The sequence below is a fragment of the Epinephelus moara genome, chromosome 13 (assembly GCF_006386435.1).
Source record: "Epinephelus moara isolate mb chromosome 13, YSFRI_EMoa_1.0, whole genome shotgun sequence".
Taxonomy (NCBI): Eukaryota; Metazoa; Chordata; class Actinopteri; order Perciformes; family Serranidae; genus Epinephelus; species Epinephelus moara.
In genome coordinates, this window is record NC_065518.1 from 2746872 (window position 1) to 2766581 (window position 19710).

Here is a 19710-nt window from a genome sequence, read left to right on the forward strand (position 1 = left end):
GAGTTATGGTCTGAGGCAGCGAGGGATGATGGGAGGGCGGGGGACAGAAACAAGCAAACAATTGTCTGCTTTCTCACAGCAAATAGAAACAAGGAACACACTGCGTCTTCCCAACAGTCTTTTATTCTCTTTTTGCTGACAGATCAGTCACCGTCTTCTTCACAGTTTTTCGAACCATCGTCGCGATTAACAGTAAAAACTAAACTAAGATAAGAAAACAGTGTGTTCAAGAGCTACGTGTTCGGGCGACAAAGGGTTAAACATGGAGAGATGGAACAAAATCAAAACAGTGACAGCTGGAATGGTTCGTGTACAACGTTACAAATGAAAAACAAACAGGGGCGCTTGTGTGTGTGAGTGTGTATCTGACACCACGAGGGTCATCTCAGGTCAGCATGGGAGGAATGGTAGCACACACGCGCACACACACACACACACACACACACACACACACACACACACACACACACAAAGGCAAGGCTCATTGGCACTTGTAGGACGGGCATGAGCGAGGAATGCCAACTCACATCGCCACCCTCTCCAGTCGGAGGCCAACAGCCCCGTCTGCTGTGCCAACACCAGCAGAACGGCGAGAGGCTGCGAGCAAACTGGTGCTTCGAGGTCTGTGGGCCTCTGCGCCAAAGTCCTCATGACTCACAGTGATTCTCAGTTAGTGACCGAGAAACTCACAGCGATGTGTGACACATATCAACCACCTCTGTCTCACTGAAAGACTCTAATCTGGGATTTATTTTATTTCTGTTCTAAAGACTGAATCAAAGTGTTTGTTTACAATAACTTCCGGGTAGAAAACTCTTTTGTCACGAACATAAATGGTGCTGAGCAAACGGGGGCGAGAAACAGCTGAGATATCATGAGAAAATAAGTCTGGTGGTGTTTGCTGGAGCTGTTTTTTCTAATTTTCCTGCTGGGCAACAGACTACAGAGCTAGAAATGCAGCAATGCGCCATTAAAAAACACCCCCGTTTTGGTGACACAAAAGTCACTGGAATTCTAGCAATGTGTCGCTAAAACACACATCATTTTAGTGGCACAAAAGTCACTGAAATTCCAGCAATGTGTTGCTAAAACAAACCCTGTTTTGATGGCACAAAAGCTGCTGGAAACCCAGAGCGGTGTTGCTAAAAGACACCCCGTTCTAGTGGCAAAAAAAGCTGCTGGAAATGTCGCAAAACACTGCTGGAAATGCAGCGACGTCTAGCTAAAACACACCCTGTTTTCGTGGCACAAACACTGCTGGAAAAGCAGCCATGTGCCACTAAAAAGCCACTGGAAATCCAGCAATGTGTCGCTAAAACAAACTGTTTTGATGGCACAAAAGCTGCTAGAAAAGTTGCAAAACGCCGCTGGAAATGCAGTGTTGTGTTGCTGAAAGACACCCTGTTTAGGTGGCACAAACGCTGCTAAAAACATCACGTTTGCTGGAAACACAATGTGCCTCAAAAAAATAAAAAATAAAAAGTTTTGGTGGCACAAAACTCACAGGAAATCCAGCAATGGTTCATTAAAACAAACAGTTTTTTGATGGTGCATAAACTGCTGGAAACAGCAAAACGCTGCTTGAAATGCAGCGACCTCATTTTGACGGCACAATGGTTGCTGGAAACGTGAAATGCCGCTGGAAATGCAGCAATGTGCCACTAAAAAAGTTTTGGTGGCACAAATGCCGCTGGAAATGCTGAAAATGAAGTAATGTGTCACTAATAAGCAGAAACATCAGATAGGTCGAACCACCAGTGTTTAACTATATATCTTTAAATGTTACAGTAACATTAGAAAATTACAACAGAAATACACAAGTTAAACATCATAATTCAAAACACTTATCAGTTTTCTACCCGGAAGTGATTGTTGTTTACGTGACGTCACAGTGATTCCTTCTGTAGATTTCAGTATTTGGTTTATTGGCTAACACGGTGGCTGATGTGACATCACTCTGATTTAATGCCTCTGAGGTCAGAAACTGTATTATCAGTAAAGCTGAACTACGTTAACCCTTTCCCTTCCACTACTTTACACTTCATATGAACCTTTTACATTTTGGCTCGGACGACTTCCATGTCAGAAAAACCTGACATACTGTATTTAAACCATCTACAAATGGCATAGTTATAAAGTTTTACTGTGGCAGTTAGACGTTCTGCTAAGTAACTGTAAAAACACTTCATGTGTTGACTAGCTTTTAAAAAACATTACTTCAAATCCTTGACCTTTCTGTGGACCAGTGACACTACTCAGGTCGTTAAGAGTGCTAAATTGGAAAATAAATAAAGAAAAAAGAAACAGAATAAATAGTTTCTGTTGTGAGGTGGAATTTGGAGGCTGTGGGGCCTTTACAATCAGAATGTGGTCTTTCACATCACGTTGCACCTAAATAACAGGCTTTACTTCCAGGTTTAGAGTTTCTCTCTGCAGCACTAACTCTGGTTACAGCCCCCCCGACCCCTCGCTAACTAATGCTACGGACCGTTCTTACTGAAATCTTACCCACAAAGACTTTTTTGTGTCTGTGTGAGGGGCTTCGACATATCTTCAATCATTATAAGGGTTATGGAAGCAAATAAGAGACTTAAGTATTTGAATTCTAACAGACAATTCAGATAAAAAAATTTCAAAATTAGAAAAAAAAAGAAAGAAATAGAAATAGAAACAGGTTTCTACTGGTTGAGTTCAGATCCAAACATTTAAGTCGAATAATTTCATATAGGAACACTGAGCCCGAAAACTGGCAACTAAAATTTTTCAACAGTTTTTGAAAAAATCTTTGGTTGAATGATACATTTTTTTTTTTTTTTAAAGATTTTTTGACTTTAATCTGCTGTTTGGAAAAATTTAAGTTGAAGAATTTTTTTAAAGCGCAACGTCTAGCCTGGATGTTACTTTATGAAATGTTTTAAAGAATTCTTCAAGAATTCACTTTTAAAAATTTCAAATAAAGTCAAAAAATGTTCAAATAATATTGAAAAACTCTTAAATTTTATAGCTATTTGAATTTTTTCTACTTAAACTTTTAAATAGAATCAACCAATAAAAATTGACAGATTTTTTACTCTGAAAATTTTCAACTTAGGACTGAAATTGCAAATCAATAAACTTTTTTATTTTAACAAGAATGAATAAATGATTTTAGAACAAATGAATTCAGATATATGGTTTTCAAAGTATTTCAGTGCATGAATTCAGTGTTTCTAAATTTCTATATTAAATATTCAGAGGCTGTTAAATTTCGAACACTGTCTCTTGTTTGTTTCCATAAAGAACCATGAAATTAAAAAAGAAGCAAAACAAAATCAATGAAGTTCACATGTGGAAGTGCTGAGAGGTGGTGGCTCCTGAGAGAATTACAACACAGCGCTGCAGCATCCAAACACAGATAGTTAACACGTGTGTGTGACTCCAGGCCCCTTCTGCCTGTTGAGTTTGATGCGTTTTGTCACAGTCGGCCTGAGCGAAACCTATATGGCTTTTAACATACCTCTGGTCACATGCCTTGTGCCCCCTCAAACCCTCCTACCACTGCTCTGTCCCAGCTCTGCTTTCCTAATCCTATAAACATTTTCTACGCACATTCCTTCTTCCCTCCAACCCCCCCCCGACCCTCCCTCTTCTTCTTCTTTCTTCCTCACATTCAGAAACTTTCAAAGCTGCTCTACAATCATCTGTCTTTGACCTCAAACATGCCGTCAGACGTCCCATTTTTCTTCACTCCTTTTCCTTTCAGTCTCATCCTATCGCTCTTTCTAGCCACATTCTACATGCTCTCTAACTTTAGTCTGTAACCAGTGTTAGTACATCACCTCTTCTTCTTTGTTAGATCCAAACTTTGGTTTAAGACACACACAACAAACTGTTCAGAGCGAGTCACAGGGCTGCAGCAGGGCAGAGGTTACAGATCGTGTAATTAGCACTCGCCTTCAGGGGACAAAACACATGACTCAGCAGATAAAAGGGGGCACCGAGAGCTCGACGTGGAACAAACACAAGCTAACACTGAAGCGCTGATGCTGACTGATCAGAGCTCTTGGCTCTAAGTGGTCCCTCACAAAGAGCAAACCCCCCACCTTCTCCCACTGTACACCAGCGCAGGCCCGGGCTGGTTTCAGAAACATCTGGAACTGTTCTCCGTGGCAACTCTGTGGGGAACATGGAGGCGTTCCTGCTCCAGAGGGAGGGGGGGAGAGGAGGAGGAGGGGGGGACAGTCACAAAAAACTAATGCAATCCTTCTCTGGAAAGAGTAGAAGAAGAAAGGGAAGTCCATCTGTAGTCTTTTCATGTGGTGCCACCTGGTCTGTGGCATTTAAATTAGGGAAGTTCCAACACAGCTCGCTCCTTCATGCGTGGGGGAGTAGTGGGGTGGGTCGGGGGGCTGTACAGTGAGGCCCAGTGCATTTCCCCATTTTGTGTTTTTCAAATGAGGTAGGACAAGGTTCAGTCACTTGTTCAACCTTCAGACGTTCCACAGGTTCTGTCTTGCTGGCAGGAACAACAACATCCAAAGGTAAGAAAAAAAAATCAGGTCGGGGGTTGAGCGACACAATGGAGAGAGCTCAGAGCGGAGGGGGGTGTGGTGGTGGTGAGGGGGGGGCCTTCCTGTCAGTCAGTCACTTCTCCAGCAGCTGCTTCCTCTGCTGTTCCCACAGGGCCTCCAGGTGATCCGCCCTCTTCAGAGCAGCCTATCAGAGGAGAGAGTCATATTTATATACACGCTGTCAATCAGCCTGCCCCAACTGTGTTTTCTTAAATCCAAAAATTCTAATTTTGGTCCAAGTCTGTATGTGTAAACATTAAAATAGTATTTCCCCGGGCCCTTCTGAAACCTTTCTCCCACACGACCTTATGAAAGTTTCTGCATGATGTCACTGCTACATATAAACCCACCAACTGCTGCGGACGCCACATTTTTTGGTTACAAAAGTCGCACAATTACATATACAAACTTAATGAATGAGGCAGCAGTAGACCAGAAACTCCCCGTGTGCTGAGAGGTACAATGTTTCTGTCAACAGAGTCTGGTGGCTTTAAAGAGGGCGATAACATGGCTTCAGTTTCCCGTCAGACAGGGCGGTCTGATGGCGAGGTAATGTAGTGACGATAATCTCAATGTAGTGTACATTTAAACTGATACGGATTGTTTTTAGTCAGTCTTTTTTTGGGAGGGTGAAATGAAGCTCAGCGTGAGTTCAATCAGGAAGACCTTCCTGCGCTCATTCATTCACAATTCTCCCTCTCCCACTCCCACTGCTTCCTCCAATCAGCTGCCTCCGGGCGTGCACTCTTCTAGCCGTCCTATCGTCATTAGCCACAACCTCCAGCAGCCAATCAGGCTGTCACTACGAGATTTTAAATCTGTTCTCTCCTCTGCCGCTTTCAGCTGTCATTCTAGGCAGAATCGCCGCCCCTCCTCCACCCTGTTCACCTCCAGCAGTCGTATCCAAGGTCAAAGACAAACCTGAAGACTCATTCCTCTACTCATCTGCATCATCAGCACCCATCCATCTAATCCTCATCTCTTCTTCACTTCCTCTACCACCACCAGCGTCTAATTGGCTACGGATCCATCACCCTCCTTATAGCTCACCATCTCGAAGGGGTCTAATCGCCAAAGACTTTTCACATTTTTCACATTTCATTCTCATGTGCACTTGTAATTAAAGATCTTCTTTCCAAAACTAAAAACGTGTCTCTCCTGATTGAAATATGTTTTGTTGCTGCCCCGTCCACAGCCACCAGGCTCCTTTGACAGAAACAATAACGTTACCTCACAGAACACGGGGAGCTGCTGGTCTTCGCTGCCTCTGATTGGTTCGTTAGTTTGTGTTGTACCATGGCCTGTTTATCTGAAATCCTGAGTGCAGAGCTGATCTTTTTGTTCGTGTGTCGGCCTGTTGTCTGTGGGACAGATGTAAGGCGCTGGCAGCTCTGCACTAACATGATCAACTTCTCCTCCATATTTATCACAGACTGATATTTACGGAAGAAGGGAAAGATATCTGTCGGCTGTGATTGGTTGCTCCTCGTCACATGACACGTGGTGCACACTGCTGCATTTCAAAAAAATAAAAAAATAGGCACTTGAGAACACGCGTGCACCCCGACGGCGCCACTCAAGCGTTTGAGCACGCCTGTCACATGTCTACATTTAAAACAATGAATTTGAGGGCACAAAGACGCTGCATGTGTTTATAGAGTATAAATGCACAATACATATATATATATATGATAGACTAGTGCAAATAGGAGCAGTAAGTTATATAAACAGTAAAAGAGAGCACATCTAATAAAATAGTAGTGTCTGTGTTCATTGCCTGTGTGGGACAGGGAATAAAGGACTTCTTATATATGTTCAGTCTGGTTCTTGGGACTCTAAATCGACGCCCAGACGGGAGCAGGATGATGTGAGGCATCAGCAATTATCTGTTCAGCCTTCCTGCGTACAGCACTGTCAAACACACTGCTAAATTGTTTCTGTGACTTGCCGATCACCTTCCCTGCAGTGTTGACAATCTCAGAGAGCTTGTTTTTGGTCTGTGTACTCAGGTTTCTGCACCATGCTGTCATGCTAAATGATAGAATGGTTTCAACCAGGACTCTGTATGTTACTTCAAGTTGTGTATAAAAGGTACGATCACAGAATGGTGGAACAGAGTTGTCTCGCCTACCTGCTCGGTAGTAACAGAGCAGAATCAACGGCATGACGGGACCACTGATGGGATGGGTGTGACGTTTTGATGATGTGTTTTGTGTGCAACCAACCACCAGGATATGTAAGAAGCAGCTAGAAGCAGTTAGCAGCTAACTCACAGAAGAAAAACAGCAGCTGCAAATGTCTGCAAATTGGGAAACCAATGAGGTCTGGGAGCTCCTTACGCCCTGAGCTACGGAAAATGATTGTTGCTGCTGTGTTAAAGCCATTTTGTTCAGAAAGTGCTGCCTACACGTATGATACATGTCACACTAGAGGCTGACGCTGCTGCTTCTGGAACACTGGCATGCTGTCACAAATCAAACACAGAGACGCTGTTTGGTTCTGTAAAAAAAACAAAGGTGGCATAATGAAGGGTCTCTGTGCTGCCCTTTCACAGTGCTGGTGAACAGTGTGTGTGAGGGCTGACAGAAAGACGCTGCTGAGCTTCCTCAGACTCCTCACCTCATGCTGCTTCCGGAGATTATTGACAGTTTCTTCCTTCTTCAAGATGGCCGACTTCACTCTGGCAAATCACAGAAAAGAAGACGTTAATGAGAGGAAACTTCTGGCCCAAAAAAATGTGAGATGTTGATCTGCTGTTGTCACTGTCCACCTGAAAACACCAAGACTGAACACTTAACTTCTCAGTGACTGTTTGGTCAGAAAACAGAAGCACCGTTCAGGCTCATTGTCTCCTTTATGCTACAGATAAGGAACATGTATACCATAAAAGTATGTGAACTGTCCCCATGTTAACAAGTCCAGAAGAGAAACCCGCCCCCCAATAAATGTGTCTACTAACAGTACTGTGTGTGTGTGTGTGTGTGTGTGTGTGTGTGTGTGTGTGTGTGTGTGTGTCCAAGTCTTACCGTTGGTGGACTTCAGCCAGTTCCTCTTCCTTCTCCCTGGTGACCCTGTCCACCTCCAGCCGTAGCCTCGCTCGCACTTCTGACACCTCCACTTTCATCCTGCGGTTCTCCTCCTCCGTCACCACCAGCCGGTCTGCAAACTCCTGACGTATCACCTCCGCCAGGCTGCGGCGCTCGTCCACCAGCTTGTCCCGGGTCTGATAAACGAGTTCAAGTAGAAATTCAAATAGAATCTGTCTGATTCATCTCAGTTATAAAAATCCTGTGCTGAGTTTTTATTTACAGAGACACAGAGGAGAGGAACAGAATAGTAAGAAGTAGAATTTGAGGCCTTCAGAGAAAAGATGAACGAAGATGGGACTTGAGGGTTTTGACAAATGACTGAATGACGGTTCTGCTCCTCACCTGTGTGATGTCTTCAGTCTCCTGTTCTTTCTGCTGGAGCGCCGCCTGCAGTCTGATCAGCTCTCCCTCCGTCTCCATCTGCTGCTTCCTCAGCTCTTGTTGTTTCTCCACAGCCGCCCGCTCAGAGCGCTCCAGCTCCCTCAGCTCAGTCTCATATTTTTCCCTCACACGCTTCACCCTGACGACAGTTTCAGTTTTGGTTAGAGGTTTTGTTACATTTGGTGAAGATGTTTTTTACATAAGAGAGGAACTGAGCAACAACTAGAATCTGCAGGAGTGAAAAGAGACAACGTGCACGTCCAAAATTCTTCATGGATACAAATTAACATCAAAAACAGTTACAGATGTCCACAACAGCCGAGAGCTCCCCAGTTTAAAAAATATGAAGGACATCAGAGTCAGATTAAGATCAAAAGATCCCTAACATGTTCATGTCAACATCTTTATTGGGAACCAAAAGATTTCCAACTACAGCAGACTACAGTCTGTGTGTGGACTGGGTGCCATGTTCTCTTCATTGTGTTAAGGATCATTCACATGCAGTTATTCTGCCCCCTCAGATCCACTGTTGTCAACATAGATACAAGGAAGGCGCTGAAAAGCAACGTCTGCGCCCTGAGATAAACAAAGTTCATGCTTTGGAATGCAGCAGGGTGCGCTGCATGTCATGTGACGAGAAACAACCAATCACAGCTGGTTTATATCTTTATATTCCCCCATCAATATCAATCTGTGATAAACATGGAGGAGCAGTTGGTCACTTTCGTGCAGAGCGACTTTCACATCTGTTCCAAAGACAATATTTTAATACGCACTTAGAAACAAGAGTAGCACCCAGTGCCTGACCTCGTGCTTTCCAGGAAGTAAAAGACGCAGCATGTGTAGGAGCCCTTTAACATTATCCCGAAATTTTGTAATTTATGACAGAACACTTCCCCACCACTGACGAGATATAAAAGTTTACAGTTGCACAAGCCGTGGAGATGTCGATGGACTCAGAATCTGACACTTCCTGTTTTGATCAACATTCTGAATCTGATTTGGACGAGGAAGCAAATGAGTTTGGTGGGATGTAACGGGACGACCACAGAGGAGACGGAGACAACAGAGCACTGACTGAACACTGAACATGTCAACGTATTAATATTATTATTATTATCATTATTATTAGTAGTATTTTCATGTAGACATATTTTTTGTCCATTTTTTTTTTGTTTTTTGTTTTTTAATGGAATGCACAAATTCAAGTGTTGATAAAAATTAAATGGAATAAGACATAATAAAATGTTTTTTTGGTGTATAAAAACAGGACGTCTCTTCTTTTATATATTTTTATTTTATAGTTTATACTGTTCACATATTCATAGAACAAATTATTCTCTAGGTCTTAAAAGTTCAGTGAATAATAATAAAATAATACAAAAAATACTGGCGGGGAAAGAAAGAAAGGAAAAACACTAAAACTGTGCTGGTAACACACACACACACACACACACACACACTGACCTGTTGTCAGCTGCCCTCTCACACTCCTCTTTGTCCTTGCTGGTCTCCTCCTCCAGCGTCCAGATGGCGAGCTCGATCTCTTTGTCGCGTTCTCGTCGCAGTTCTTCTTTGAGCTCGCGTTCGCGGCTCAGAAGCCACGCCTCCTGTGGACACACAAACACATGATGCTGTTCATCACGGCTGCTTACAGACTCACACATACACGCACATACAAGAAAAGGCCCTTTAGCACCTCCAGGTTCAGATAAATCTGTAGCGTCTTCCTTATTGGTCAATGCTGTTTTAACAAGCTCCCCGCAGAGGAAGTTCCAGCCTGTATCAGTGATGTGTTCGTGTTCTGACTCATTAACTCTGTTCCTCCTCATTACATGAGATCTGCACCCTGAGGGTTTCATCTAAGTCACATTCAAGTGGAGTCTGACAGCACAGGTCGCTCTCGCTCTGCTGCTCTCCAGAGAGCTGGACACATGCCACCTGCCTCAGTGGAAAAAAGATCATTTATAGAAGGAAACTGCAGCTCCTGTTCTGTTTACACTGACAGAGAAGTTTCACCTCTTGGATTTGAAACTGCTGCAGTGGAAACAAAAAGGATTGTGTGATCCAGGCGCCTGCAGAGTCCTACGGGAACAATACTTCATATTGACAGTGTCAGTGGTTTGTTACACGTCTCTGTGAGCAACAGAAGGCGCAGGTGAGATCAGATACAGCACGTCAACACACCTCTTTTTTCTTGTAGTTTTCTTCCCAGGTCTGCTTTTCAATATCCAGACGCTCTTGTAATGACTTCATCTCCACCTGGTTACAAAAACAACACTCAGTTATTTTACTGCCTGAGATTTTCCTGATGGATGTTGACAGATACTAGACAGACTCTTGTGAGTCTGTAGTTTCTGACGCTGATGTTGTGTCTTATACTCGTCACCTGGTGTCTCCTCTCCTGCTCCTCTCGCGTCTTGTCCAGCTCCTCTCTGAGGGCTCGTCCAGCCAGGGAGCTGTTCTCCTCCAGCTGTCTCCGCAGATCCTCCAGCTCAGCTCGCTGCCTGCCAGACAAACACAAAGACGAGCCTTGAGAAGGAGAACCTCAATCATCACTAATATACACCATCTGTAAAAATACTCGATTCACTCAGGAGGGTTTGGGCAACGCAAAGCTGCAATTGGAAAGGGATCCTACAGAGTAGGCACGTCATGAGAACTGATACTTTGGTACCAAGTAGTTGGCACAGTTCTGAAAACGTGTCAGTACTTGTTTTTCTTCAGCACTGTAGGTACTGAGGATGCGGTTCTTCTGGACCTGGCGGGGCAGCGTATACGCCTGCAGGTGTTAAAGGAAGGAGAACGCCTACCAGCACAGAAGAAGAACATGTGGAAGGTGTTTTCCTGAGATCAGTGTAGTTTGTTTACTTGTTGCAGTGGGTGCCCAACATATTTACACTGTGTTACCAACACCAGCAGCGTGACAGGGCGCTGAGCGTCACAGAGAGTCGAAAATGTTTAACTTTGGGTAACACCCTGCGTCGCTGATGTCATGTCTTACCTAGCTGTCCAATCTCAGTGGAGGAGGGACGGGACAAATAGCCTGCCACAGAGACCAACTGTCACATTTTCGTGTCCTAACACACCAACCAGCACCTGACCACCAAGCTGACGATCAGCTGTTTGTCAACGTCGGGCCGTCAGTGAGCATCTGTCTGCCTAGTTTTGGCAGTGTGTCCCCACACAGTTGGCCCCTGTCCGCTCTTGTTGGCTTTTTGCATGTTGAATCAACGTCGAACGCTACGCAGCCCATCAGTGAATGACATCACTCTGATTGGCACCTCAGCTCAACAAACGACAAAACAATATAAGATTTTTTATCCACTGAGCTCTTTACCAGAAACATTTCCTGATGGTTTGTGTTATTGTTCACTGCCGCACAGTAAATATGCTCTGCTCGTTTAACATGTGGTTGTGTTGTTAAAGTGCTAACTGGCTAACTAGCGTCAAGACAATGTTCCGGCTTCCCTTTTTGAAAGATGAAGACAGACTGTCACCATCACCTGGTGTGGAGAGTTATTTCTGGCCGTTGACTGTAGTCTTGTGGTGTGTTCATGTGCAACTTTTTGGCTGAAACACAGGCAGTGTGAGGCGTCGCAACAGCTGGCTTTTGTCACTGCTAGTTTTTTTATGTTGGTTTGCTGCGTCTGGGCCCTGATGTTTACGTTAGGTTCACATGCTGTAGGCTGTATATTAATATGTTTCCTCACCCACAAAATCTCATGAACCCACACAGACTAGTGCTTTGTGTTTGAGGCAGATCAGCAGGGATTAATAATAAAATTTAAATTCAATTTTAAATGTCTTAATAAAGGACTGTATGTTTCAGTACATGTGATTTATTGTTTTTTTTTTTTAGTATCTGGACTACTAAATTTCATGACATGCTGGAACTTAAGATCCAGTCGTTGGACTCCTGGTCATGGCGCCATGCTGATTAGACGTAGTTCAGACGTCTCTCTGCTCTAATATTGTAATAATCTCTGTGAAAAGAGGGAGGTAAACGAAAATGCAATTTAATCAGTCAAAACGCTGAAAGAAAGCGACTAAAAAGGAAACTGAAACTTTAACTGGAGGAGAATCGCCACCTCTTGCACAACAACTTTCAACATGGCACATGAGGGGCGAACTGACCAGACAGTGATGAACCCTCAAAAAAAATTCTGAGTGCAATTTACAATTTAAAGAAAGAACTGAAGGAAGACTTTGCATCAAAACTCGATACGGTGATACAGCCAATACAATCTATCCAAGCTGAGCTAACGACAGTACTCTCTGCAGTTAACCGAGGAGTGGCGAGTTGAGAGTTTGATGGTGAAAATGGAGGACTTAGAAAATCATGATGTCGACTACAAAGCCCAACAACAACGTTCCAGGTGCGAGATACATTCAGTCTTCTCTCTTATTAGGGTTTAACTATGAATGTAAACTGCACTGTGTTCCAATAAACAGTATGCATCCATTTGTATACATAAAATTCACAACGTCGTGGCATCTCATTTCATTTCACTCTGCATAACGCTGTCTCTTTTAGATAATTTTTATGGCATTTAATGGAGCTGATTTCAGTCGTATTCCAAAGGTCACTTGTTTAACTGCTGAGCAGCTGTAACAGCATGTCCTCAGGAAGATCATTTAGAATGGTGACATGTGTTTTTTATTCCCGGCAGGATTTGAGGGGGATTTTCAAGCACAAACTCTCCTGATCAGAATTTCTGCAGAGTCTCTGACCTGAGAGCTGCAGTACAATCAGTTCCCAAAGTTCCTCCTCTACAGCGTTACCAAACTACACTGGAGCCGAACCGTAACACACCCTGAAGATCTTCCTAGATCTTCCATGATGACGACAAAACTACTGGAACATTCTGGGGATGTCTCTTGAGAGAAAAACAGCTCTGGTGTATGACTTTGGATTTTCACAGTGGAAAGAAGCAGACAGGTGACCTTTGACCTCACCTTGCAGCCAGCTGAGCCAGACGCTCTTTCTCATCAGCAACCTCCTTGTAGAGACGCCTCCTCTGCTGCTGCAGGGACAGCTCCTCCTCCTGAAGCTGCTTCTCATACCTAACACACACACACACACGCACACACACACACACACACACACACACACACACACACACACACACACACACACACACACACCTGAATGTGGCTGTTCACAGGCTGCTAAAATTAACATGTCTAATCATTACACACTGGCAGAGCGCACACACATGTGACTAACTAACCAAACCTCTGCTGACAGCCCTTCTTCAGATACTGATTAACTCTGTGTGCTCCTCCCTCATGTGACACAGAGTGAAATCAAAGCCTCTTTTCTCTCTCTGTGTGTCTCCTGCCTGGCGGTACAGTCAGCATGATTTCACTGCTTCCAAAAATAGTCTTGAAGAGCATGTTGAATAAACTGTATCTCTCAGGTTTGAATGCACCGAGCTTCACGCAGGCTGTTTGGTTTGTAAGATGTTTACTGTGACACTGCTTCCTGTTTGAAGTATTTTCGTTATTAACTGAATACAAGGCTGGATGTTTTTAAAGGGTAAATTCACTATTATTCAACCTGGACCCTATTTTCCCATGTTTTTGTGTGTGAGTGACTAATGGGCAGAACAATGTTTTAAAATAGTCCAGTATTGAGAGAGAGCGCTGCAGCTGGCAGCAGTGAAACAGGCTGCAACAGGCCACTCAGAGCACATTCACACTGTTAATTTACATCCAGATAAAGTGTTTTTTTGTCACTGACGGACTCAGATTGTTATTCTTAGGGAGCGATCACACAGAAATGAGACGCTAGAAACGCGACGCCAGTAAAACCATTGTTTTCCTATGATACGGCACATCTGACTGGCGTTTTTGTAGATGCTTCTTTTTAGACGCGTGTAGTTGCTGAAAAGTTAAAATATTTTCAACTTTTTGAGCGTCAGACGCCAGTAGCACCATTCGTCATTGTCGTCATTGGCCCAGGCAGCCAATCAAATCCTCCGTTTTGTTGTGGCAGTTACGGCAGTTACGAGCGACACACAACGCAATGCAGTCCGAAGACGAGAAATTTATCCTGACAATATTTGATTTTTAAGGATTATACAACACACGCACACCTCAGTACTCGAACAAACACAGGAGGGGACACGCATGGAGCTGTGCGAGCAGCGCAATGAATTTGTCCAGTGAATATTATGTAACTGACGACGACGATATCGTCGTAGCAGCTAGTTAACTTTCAGACAGTGGGATATGTGAGAGGGCTGGTGACCTTATTTCGTAGTTCACAGTTTTTGTGCTGCATTTTTATGTATGAAAAGTGCTATAAACAAAGTTGGATTTGATTTGATAGCTCGTGATAGTTTCATGTAAGCTAGTACGGTCTCTACTGTCTTTGAGGGAAACACTATATTCAAGGGGAGACAAAGGCAAATGACAGGAGGTGTGTGTGTGTGTGTGTGTGTTGCGCACGCATCCCTGCTCCACAGGCGCTCCTTGCTGTTTTTTTTTTGTCTAGCGCACATTGAATAAGCACTTCCAGTGTTTCAAGCGTCTTTGAAGCGTCCATGTTTCTAGCGTCTCATTTCTGTGTGATCGCCCCCTAAGTGTCTGACAACAGTATGAAAGGATCCCTACAGAGATAGGAAGAGTAAGATCCTTTTTGTTTAACCAAAACAGCCCCAAAAATCGCCCCTGCAAAACCCACCAGACTCCATTTAAATAAACTGTAATCTTATCATTATAAAACACACTTCATTCAAGGTTGATATAAACAAAATAAAAGTTACATATAATGTGAAATAAACCCTTAGTTAGATGTGAAAATTAGTGCCTCTATACACAAAATTACTGTTTAATTTAAATGTTTATTTAAACTGGCATTTATAAATGAAAGTTTTAACAGCGTTTTGGGTGCAGGAGGCTCTTCTTGCTACACGGCACGGAGACACATTTGCCGAATCCATCAGAGGAGTGAAATCTTGAAAGATGATGACATGGATGACGTGATAGTTAGGGTTGTATGATATGATAACCATCCCAGAAAATATTGTGGTTACATGCTATCACAGCCTTTATATTTTTATCAGTCAGAATGACCCTTAAAGGAATGAAAACAGAAGGGTTATCGTTGGTTGAACAAACGTTTTTCCTGCGTGAATCAGGCTTTAGACACAAAAACATTGGAAAATACTAGAGTTACTTTTTAAGGTTTTATCTTACAGCCAGTTTCCATCTACTCTGTTTTATTTACATATCTTGTATGCAGTGCTCCTGTGTAGAGAGTCAGTATGAGTCCTGATGATGTCACATGCGTACCTCTGTTTGGCGAGTTCCCTCTCCTTCTGACACTGCTCGTCCTTCTCCCTCTCCAGCTGCTGCCGCAGCTCCTCACACTGGCGGACGTAGCGCTGGGCCACCCGCTCGTCTGCCTGCAGCAGCTCCGCCTCGTGGAGCGTCCGCAGCTTCTTCAGCTCCTGTTTGTGTTTAGAAATCAGCTTCTGGATCTCTGGCTCCAGACCTGCGGGCGGAGGAGGAGCAGAATCCAGTTCATCACGTGTTGTTCAGCTGCTCAGAGCCTGCAGCATGTTTACAGCACGCTGGATTAAAGTTGCTGAGCAGTCACTTAGTAAAGAAGTACAAACAATTCTGTAACTGTATGAACACTTGATCGAGAGACTCTTCATGGGATCACAGGCAGGAAATAGTGGAAGAAGACTGTACATTCCTGGAGGCGAAACTTTCCCTCTTTGTTGATGCTGCTCTTAAAGTAATAATCTCAAATATGTTCATATTAATAAACGTCTGTTAAGTCACAGTCTATCACTGACTGAGGTAACAATGAGCCTGAGGGCCACTAATGAAGCTCTCAAACAAAGAAATCCTGACATGGAGCTCAGCCCCACATCATTCCCTTAAGCCCACAATACCTGCACATAATAAAAGGGATGTATATGCCACAAGTCACTGGAGCATCAGTATAGTAATAAACATAAGTGCCTCTTGTGCCTAACACTAACCAGACCTTCACCACAGCATTACACCATTGACCAGAGAGACAAGAATATACTGAGGTGGTTGAGTTGAGTTTCACAAATCTAGGGTTACCATCTCGCCACGACCACCACAGAGGAAGAAACAGAAACAATAGGCACAAAGCAGCATGTTTGAGTTTGATGGCAGGAGGTCAGAGACTTTACAGAGCCAGTATGAAGCTGCTAAATGATGCACGACACCTGCACAGTGGAGGATTCTCATGAAAATAAAAGTGCACTTGATAAGCGCAGCCAGTAAAAGTTACCCCAAATAAAAAAAAAAACAGAGCATTACATGAAACACATTTAAGCCCTGATCCTAATGGATCTTTAGTAAAGCTGTTTAACTCTCAGATTTCCACTCTGAGCTCAGTCTCTGTCTACAGTACCTTTGACTGTGATCTCTTTGATCTTCTTGGTTTTCTCGTCAATCCATTTCTCCCGGCGGATCTTCTCCGTGGCGCTCATTAGCTCTTTTAACTTCTTGATTTCCTGCAGAAGGAGGAAGGTCAGTTACAGTACTCAAAGGAGGTATTTGTTCAGTTTTAAACACAGTGTTGACTATGGAGACAAATTCAAGGGGAATGCATGTCAGGAGATCAAACAGTAAATTATAAAACAACACAAAGATGATAAAAGAAGAGTTCAAACAAATTCTGGGCAAAAAGATTAAAGGATGAGTTTGGTATTTTTAAAAGGATCCTGTTTCCCCATGTTTGTGTCAAACAAAACAGGCTGCAATGGAACCACTCTGAGCATGTTCTTACTGTCAATGTACGTCCACTAACAGTGTTTATTTTTGACACTGACAATCATGCAGATTGTTCATATAAGTGATATAAGTGTCCGACATCATTATGTAAAGGATCCCAACAGAGATAGATCTTATTTTAAGAGTAGGATCCTTTTTGTTTCACCAAAAACAGCCCCCAAATCATCACCGTCAAACCCACCAGACTCCATTTAAATAAACAGTAGTGTTAGCATCATAAAACACACTTCAGTCAAAGTCGACAGAAACAAAATAAAGCTCACAGAAACTGTCTTGGTTCATTTTTCCACTGAAAAAAACTACCAAACCCGGTTAGATGTGAAAATATACTTGATCTTTACCCACTACAATGACTGTTTATCTAAATAGAGTCAAGTGTTTTTGGTTCCTTTTTGTTTAACTAGAAACAGCCCTGAAATCACTTTTGCCAAAACCACCTGACTCTATTTAAATAAACAGTCATTTTATCAACATAATTCACTCTGGTCTGATTAAAATTAGAGCTGCAACAATCAATCGATAGTTGACAGCTATTAAATTAATGGCCAGCAAATTTTTATAAGCGATTACTCGGTTTGAGGAATTTTTGAAGGAAAAAAGGTCAAACTTCTCTGATTCCAGCTTCTCAAATGTGAATATTTTCTGTTTTTTTCCTCTTCTACAACAGTAAAATGAATAATACCTCGGAATAACACTGGACAACAAACTCACCTTCGACCAGCACATCACAGACATCCAGAAACGTAGTCACCAAAGACTATCAGTTATCAGTAAGCTTAAAAGGACTCTATGTTGCTCCACATCTCCTGCTGTTAATGTACCAAAGCATTATTCAATCCATCCTACTGTACTGTTCTACCTGTTTCTATACCATGCTCTCTGTCAAAAACCGGACTAAACTCACACGCATAACTGGCACTGCCGCAAAAATCATCGGTCTTCCCACACCCAACCTCACTGAACTTAATAACAGGGCCACCACACGTATCGCAACCTCAATAGAACAGGACTCCACACACTCACTAAATGAACATCTTGCCCTGCTGCCTTCAGGACGCAGGTATAAAACGCTGAGGTGCAGAAGGGCTCGCTTTGGGAAAAGCCTGATTCCCGCAGCCGTAGCTGCTCTGAACAACAGGCCCCGTTGATTGTCATGTTTATATGCTGTATATATGTCGTTGCTTTTTGTGTGCTGCTCGCCAGTGTGATGTGTTCTGATGGTGTCGGTGTTTGTGTGTTATTGTTTTTCATGCTGAGTCCAACAAGTACAGTGCTGTGGAAAAGAATTTCCCCTTGGGGACAATAAAACCTAACCTAACCTAATATCTCTGGGTTGTGGACAAAACAAGACATCTGAGGACGCCATCTTGGGCTTTGGGAAACACTGATAGACTGACATTAATCATCATTTTATGACATTTTATAGACCAAACAACTCTTTGATTAATTGAGAAAATAATCAACAGATAAATTGGTGCAGCCCTCATTGCCATATTAAATTCACTGATTAAGCTGTGAAAATATGCTGCATCTATACACACTAAAATTACTGTTTACTTTAATGTTGTCTGGTGGGTTTCTGTTTAAAAACAGGATCTTGTCACTGACAGGCTCAGATTGTTTTTGTCTGACAATATGATGGAAAGGATCCCTACAGAGATCTTTTTGAGTAAGATCCTTTTTTTGTTTAACCAGAAGCAGCCTTGAAATCACCATCACCAAACCCACCAGACTCCATTTAGATAAACAGTAATTTTAGCGTGTATAGATGCAGCATGTTTTCATCTAAATCAGTGAATCAAGGGTTTATTGCGACCAAACCAAGAGCTGGTGATTGTTGGAACAGTTGAATGACGACCCAAGATGGTTTCTGTGAGTTTTATTTTGTTTCTGTCGACTTTGAATGACGTGTGTTTTACAAAGATAAAATTACTGTCTGTTTAAATGGAGTCTGGTGGGTTTGGTGATGGTGATGATTTCAGGGCTGTTTCTGGTTAAACAGAAAGGATCTGACACTCTCTCTGTAGGGATCATTTCCATAATGTTGTCATACAATCTGAGCCTGTCAGTGACAAAAACGAACACTTATAGTGGACGTAAATTATGATGCGAACATGCCCCACGCTGCTGGCTGCAGTGACACAAAAACATGGGAAAAGGGGTCCACGGTGAAAAACATCAAACTTACCCTTTAACCTACTAACATATAACAAATGGAGTTTTAAATCTAAATCTAGAGATAAATGAGAAAAGACTGAGGAGACTCACATGCAGACAGACTGTCCAACAGAAGTGGTGAGGGACAGACAAATGAAAGGAAACAGGAATGAGAGCATGAGAGAGGTGATCGTGATGAGGATGACCAGGTTAGCAGAGAAAAAAAAGTTACCTCGCACAAGGGACCCAGAATTTGCCACACCTAAAAGCCAGGGAAAAAACAGATACACAGACAAGGACAGAGACGGACAGTGAAGAAGAAGAAGAGGAGGAAGTAGAAGAGGAAGAGAGGGCAGAACAGAAAAAAGACAATTAAACCAAAGCCGCATCGCAAGACAGCAAGTTACACAGTGTGACCACACGAGATGCAAAGCAGAAGCAGAGGAGCAGAAATTATTTGCAGTGAGAACTCAGAAGTGCACATGCAAACTCTTAAATCTTTACAGGAACATGAGATTATTACTGTGGGAACATGCTCTCACCATTTCATGCTGCTCCTGCATGTGTGCGATCTTCTTGGTGTACTTTTGGTCCACCTGCTTCAGCTCTCCCACCACTCCTTCACAGCGCTCACTCAGAGCCTTTTTATCATTTATCAGCTGGAGAGAGACACAACACGTTTAAAAAACCTCAAGGGACAACAGAAACATGTCAGAGAAGTGTGATGCAGCTGAGATTAGAGC

At 43.0% G+C, this 19710-nt stretch overlaps 1 protein-coding gene across 2 annotated transcripts in view; it reads right to left on the bottom strand.

Annotated features, from left to right (window-relative positions):
• Positions 1-101: 101 nt before the first annotated feature.
• Positions 102-19710, bottom strand: part of cep131 (centrosomal protein 131) — a 37782-nt gene continuing 18173 nt past the window's right edge. Inside the window, exons 19-30 of one of the 2 annotated variants that reach the window (XM_050059319.1) lie at positions 19510-19626; positions 19200-19229; positions 16428-16530; positions 15323-15524; positions 12980-13087; positions 10410-10527; positions 10208-10282; positions 9488-9630; positions 7982-8159; positions 7577-7773; positions 7170-7230; positions 102-4695 (exon numbers count right to left, since the gene is read on the bottom strand). In XM_050059319.1, coding sequence (XP_049915276.1) covers positions 4624-4695; positions 7170-7230; positions 7577-7773; positions 7982-8159; positions 9488-9630; positions 10208-10282; positions 10410-10527; positions 12980-13087; positions 15323-15524; positions 16428-16530; positions 19200-19229; positions 19510-19626 — 1404 coding nt within the window. In that variant the 3' untranslated portion in view covers positions 102-4623. The remainder of the gene's footprint in view (positions 4696-7169; positions 7231-7576; positions 7774-7981; positions 8160-9487; positions 9631-10207; positions 10283-10409; positions 10528-12979; positions 13088-15322; positions 15525-16427; positions 16531-19199; positions 19230-19509; positions 19627-19710) is intronic. The other variant, XM_050059321.1, reaches the window with a different exon arrangement.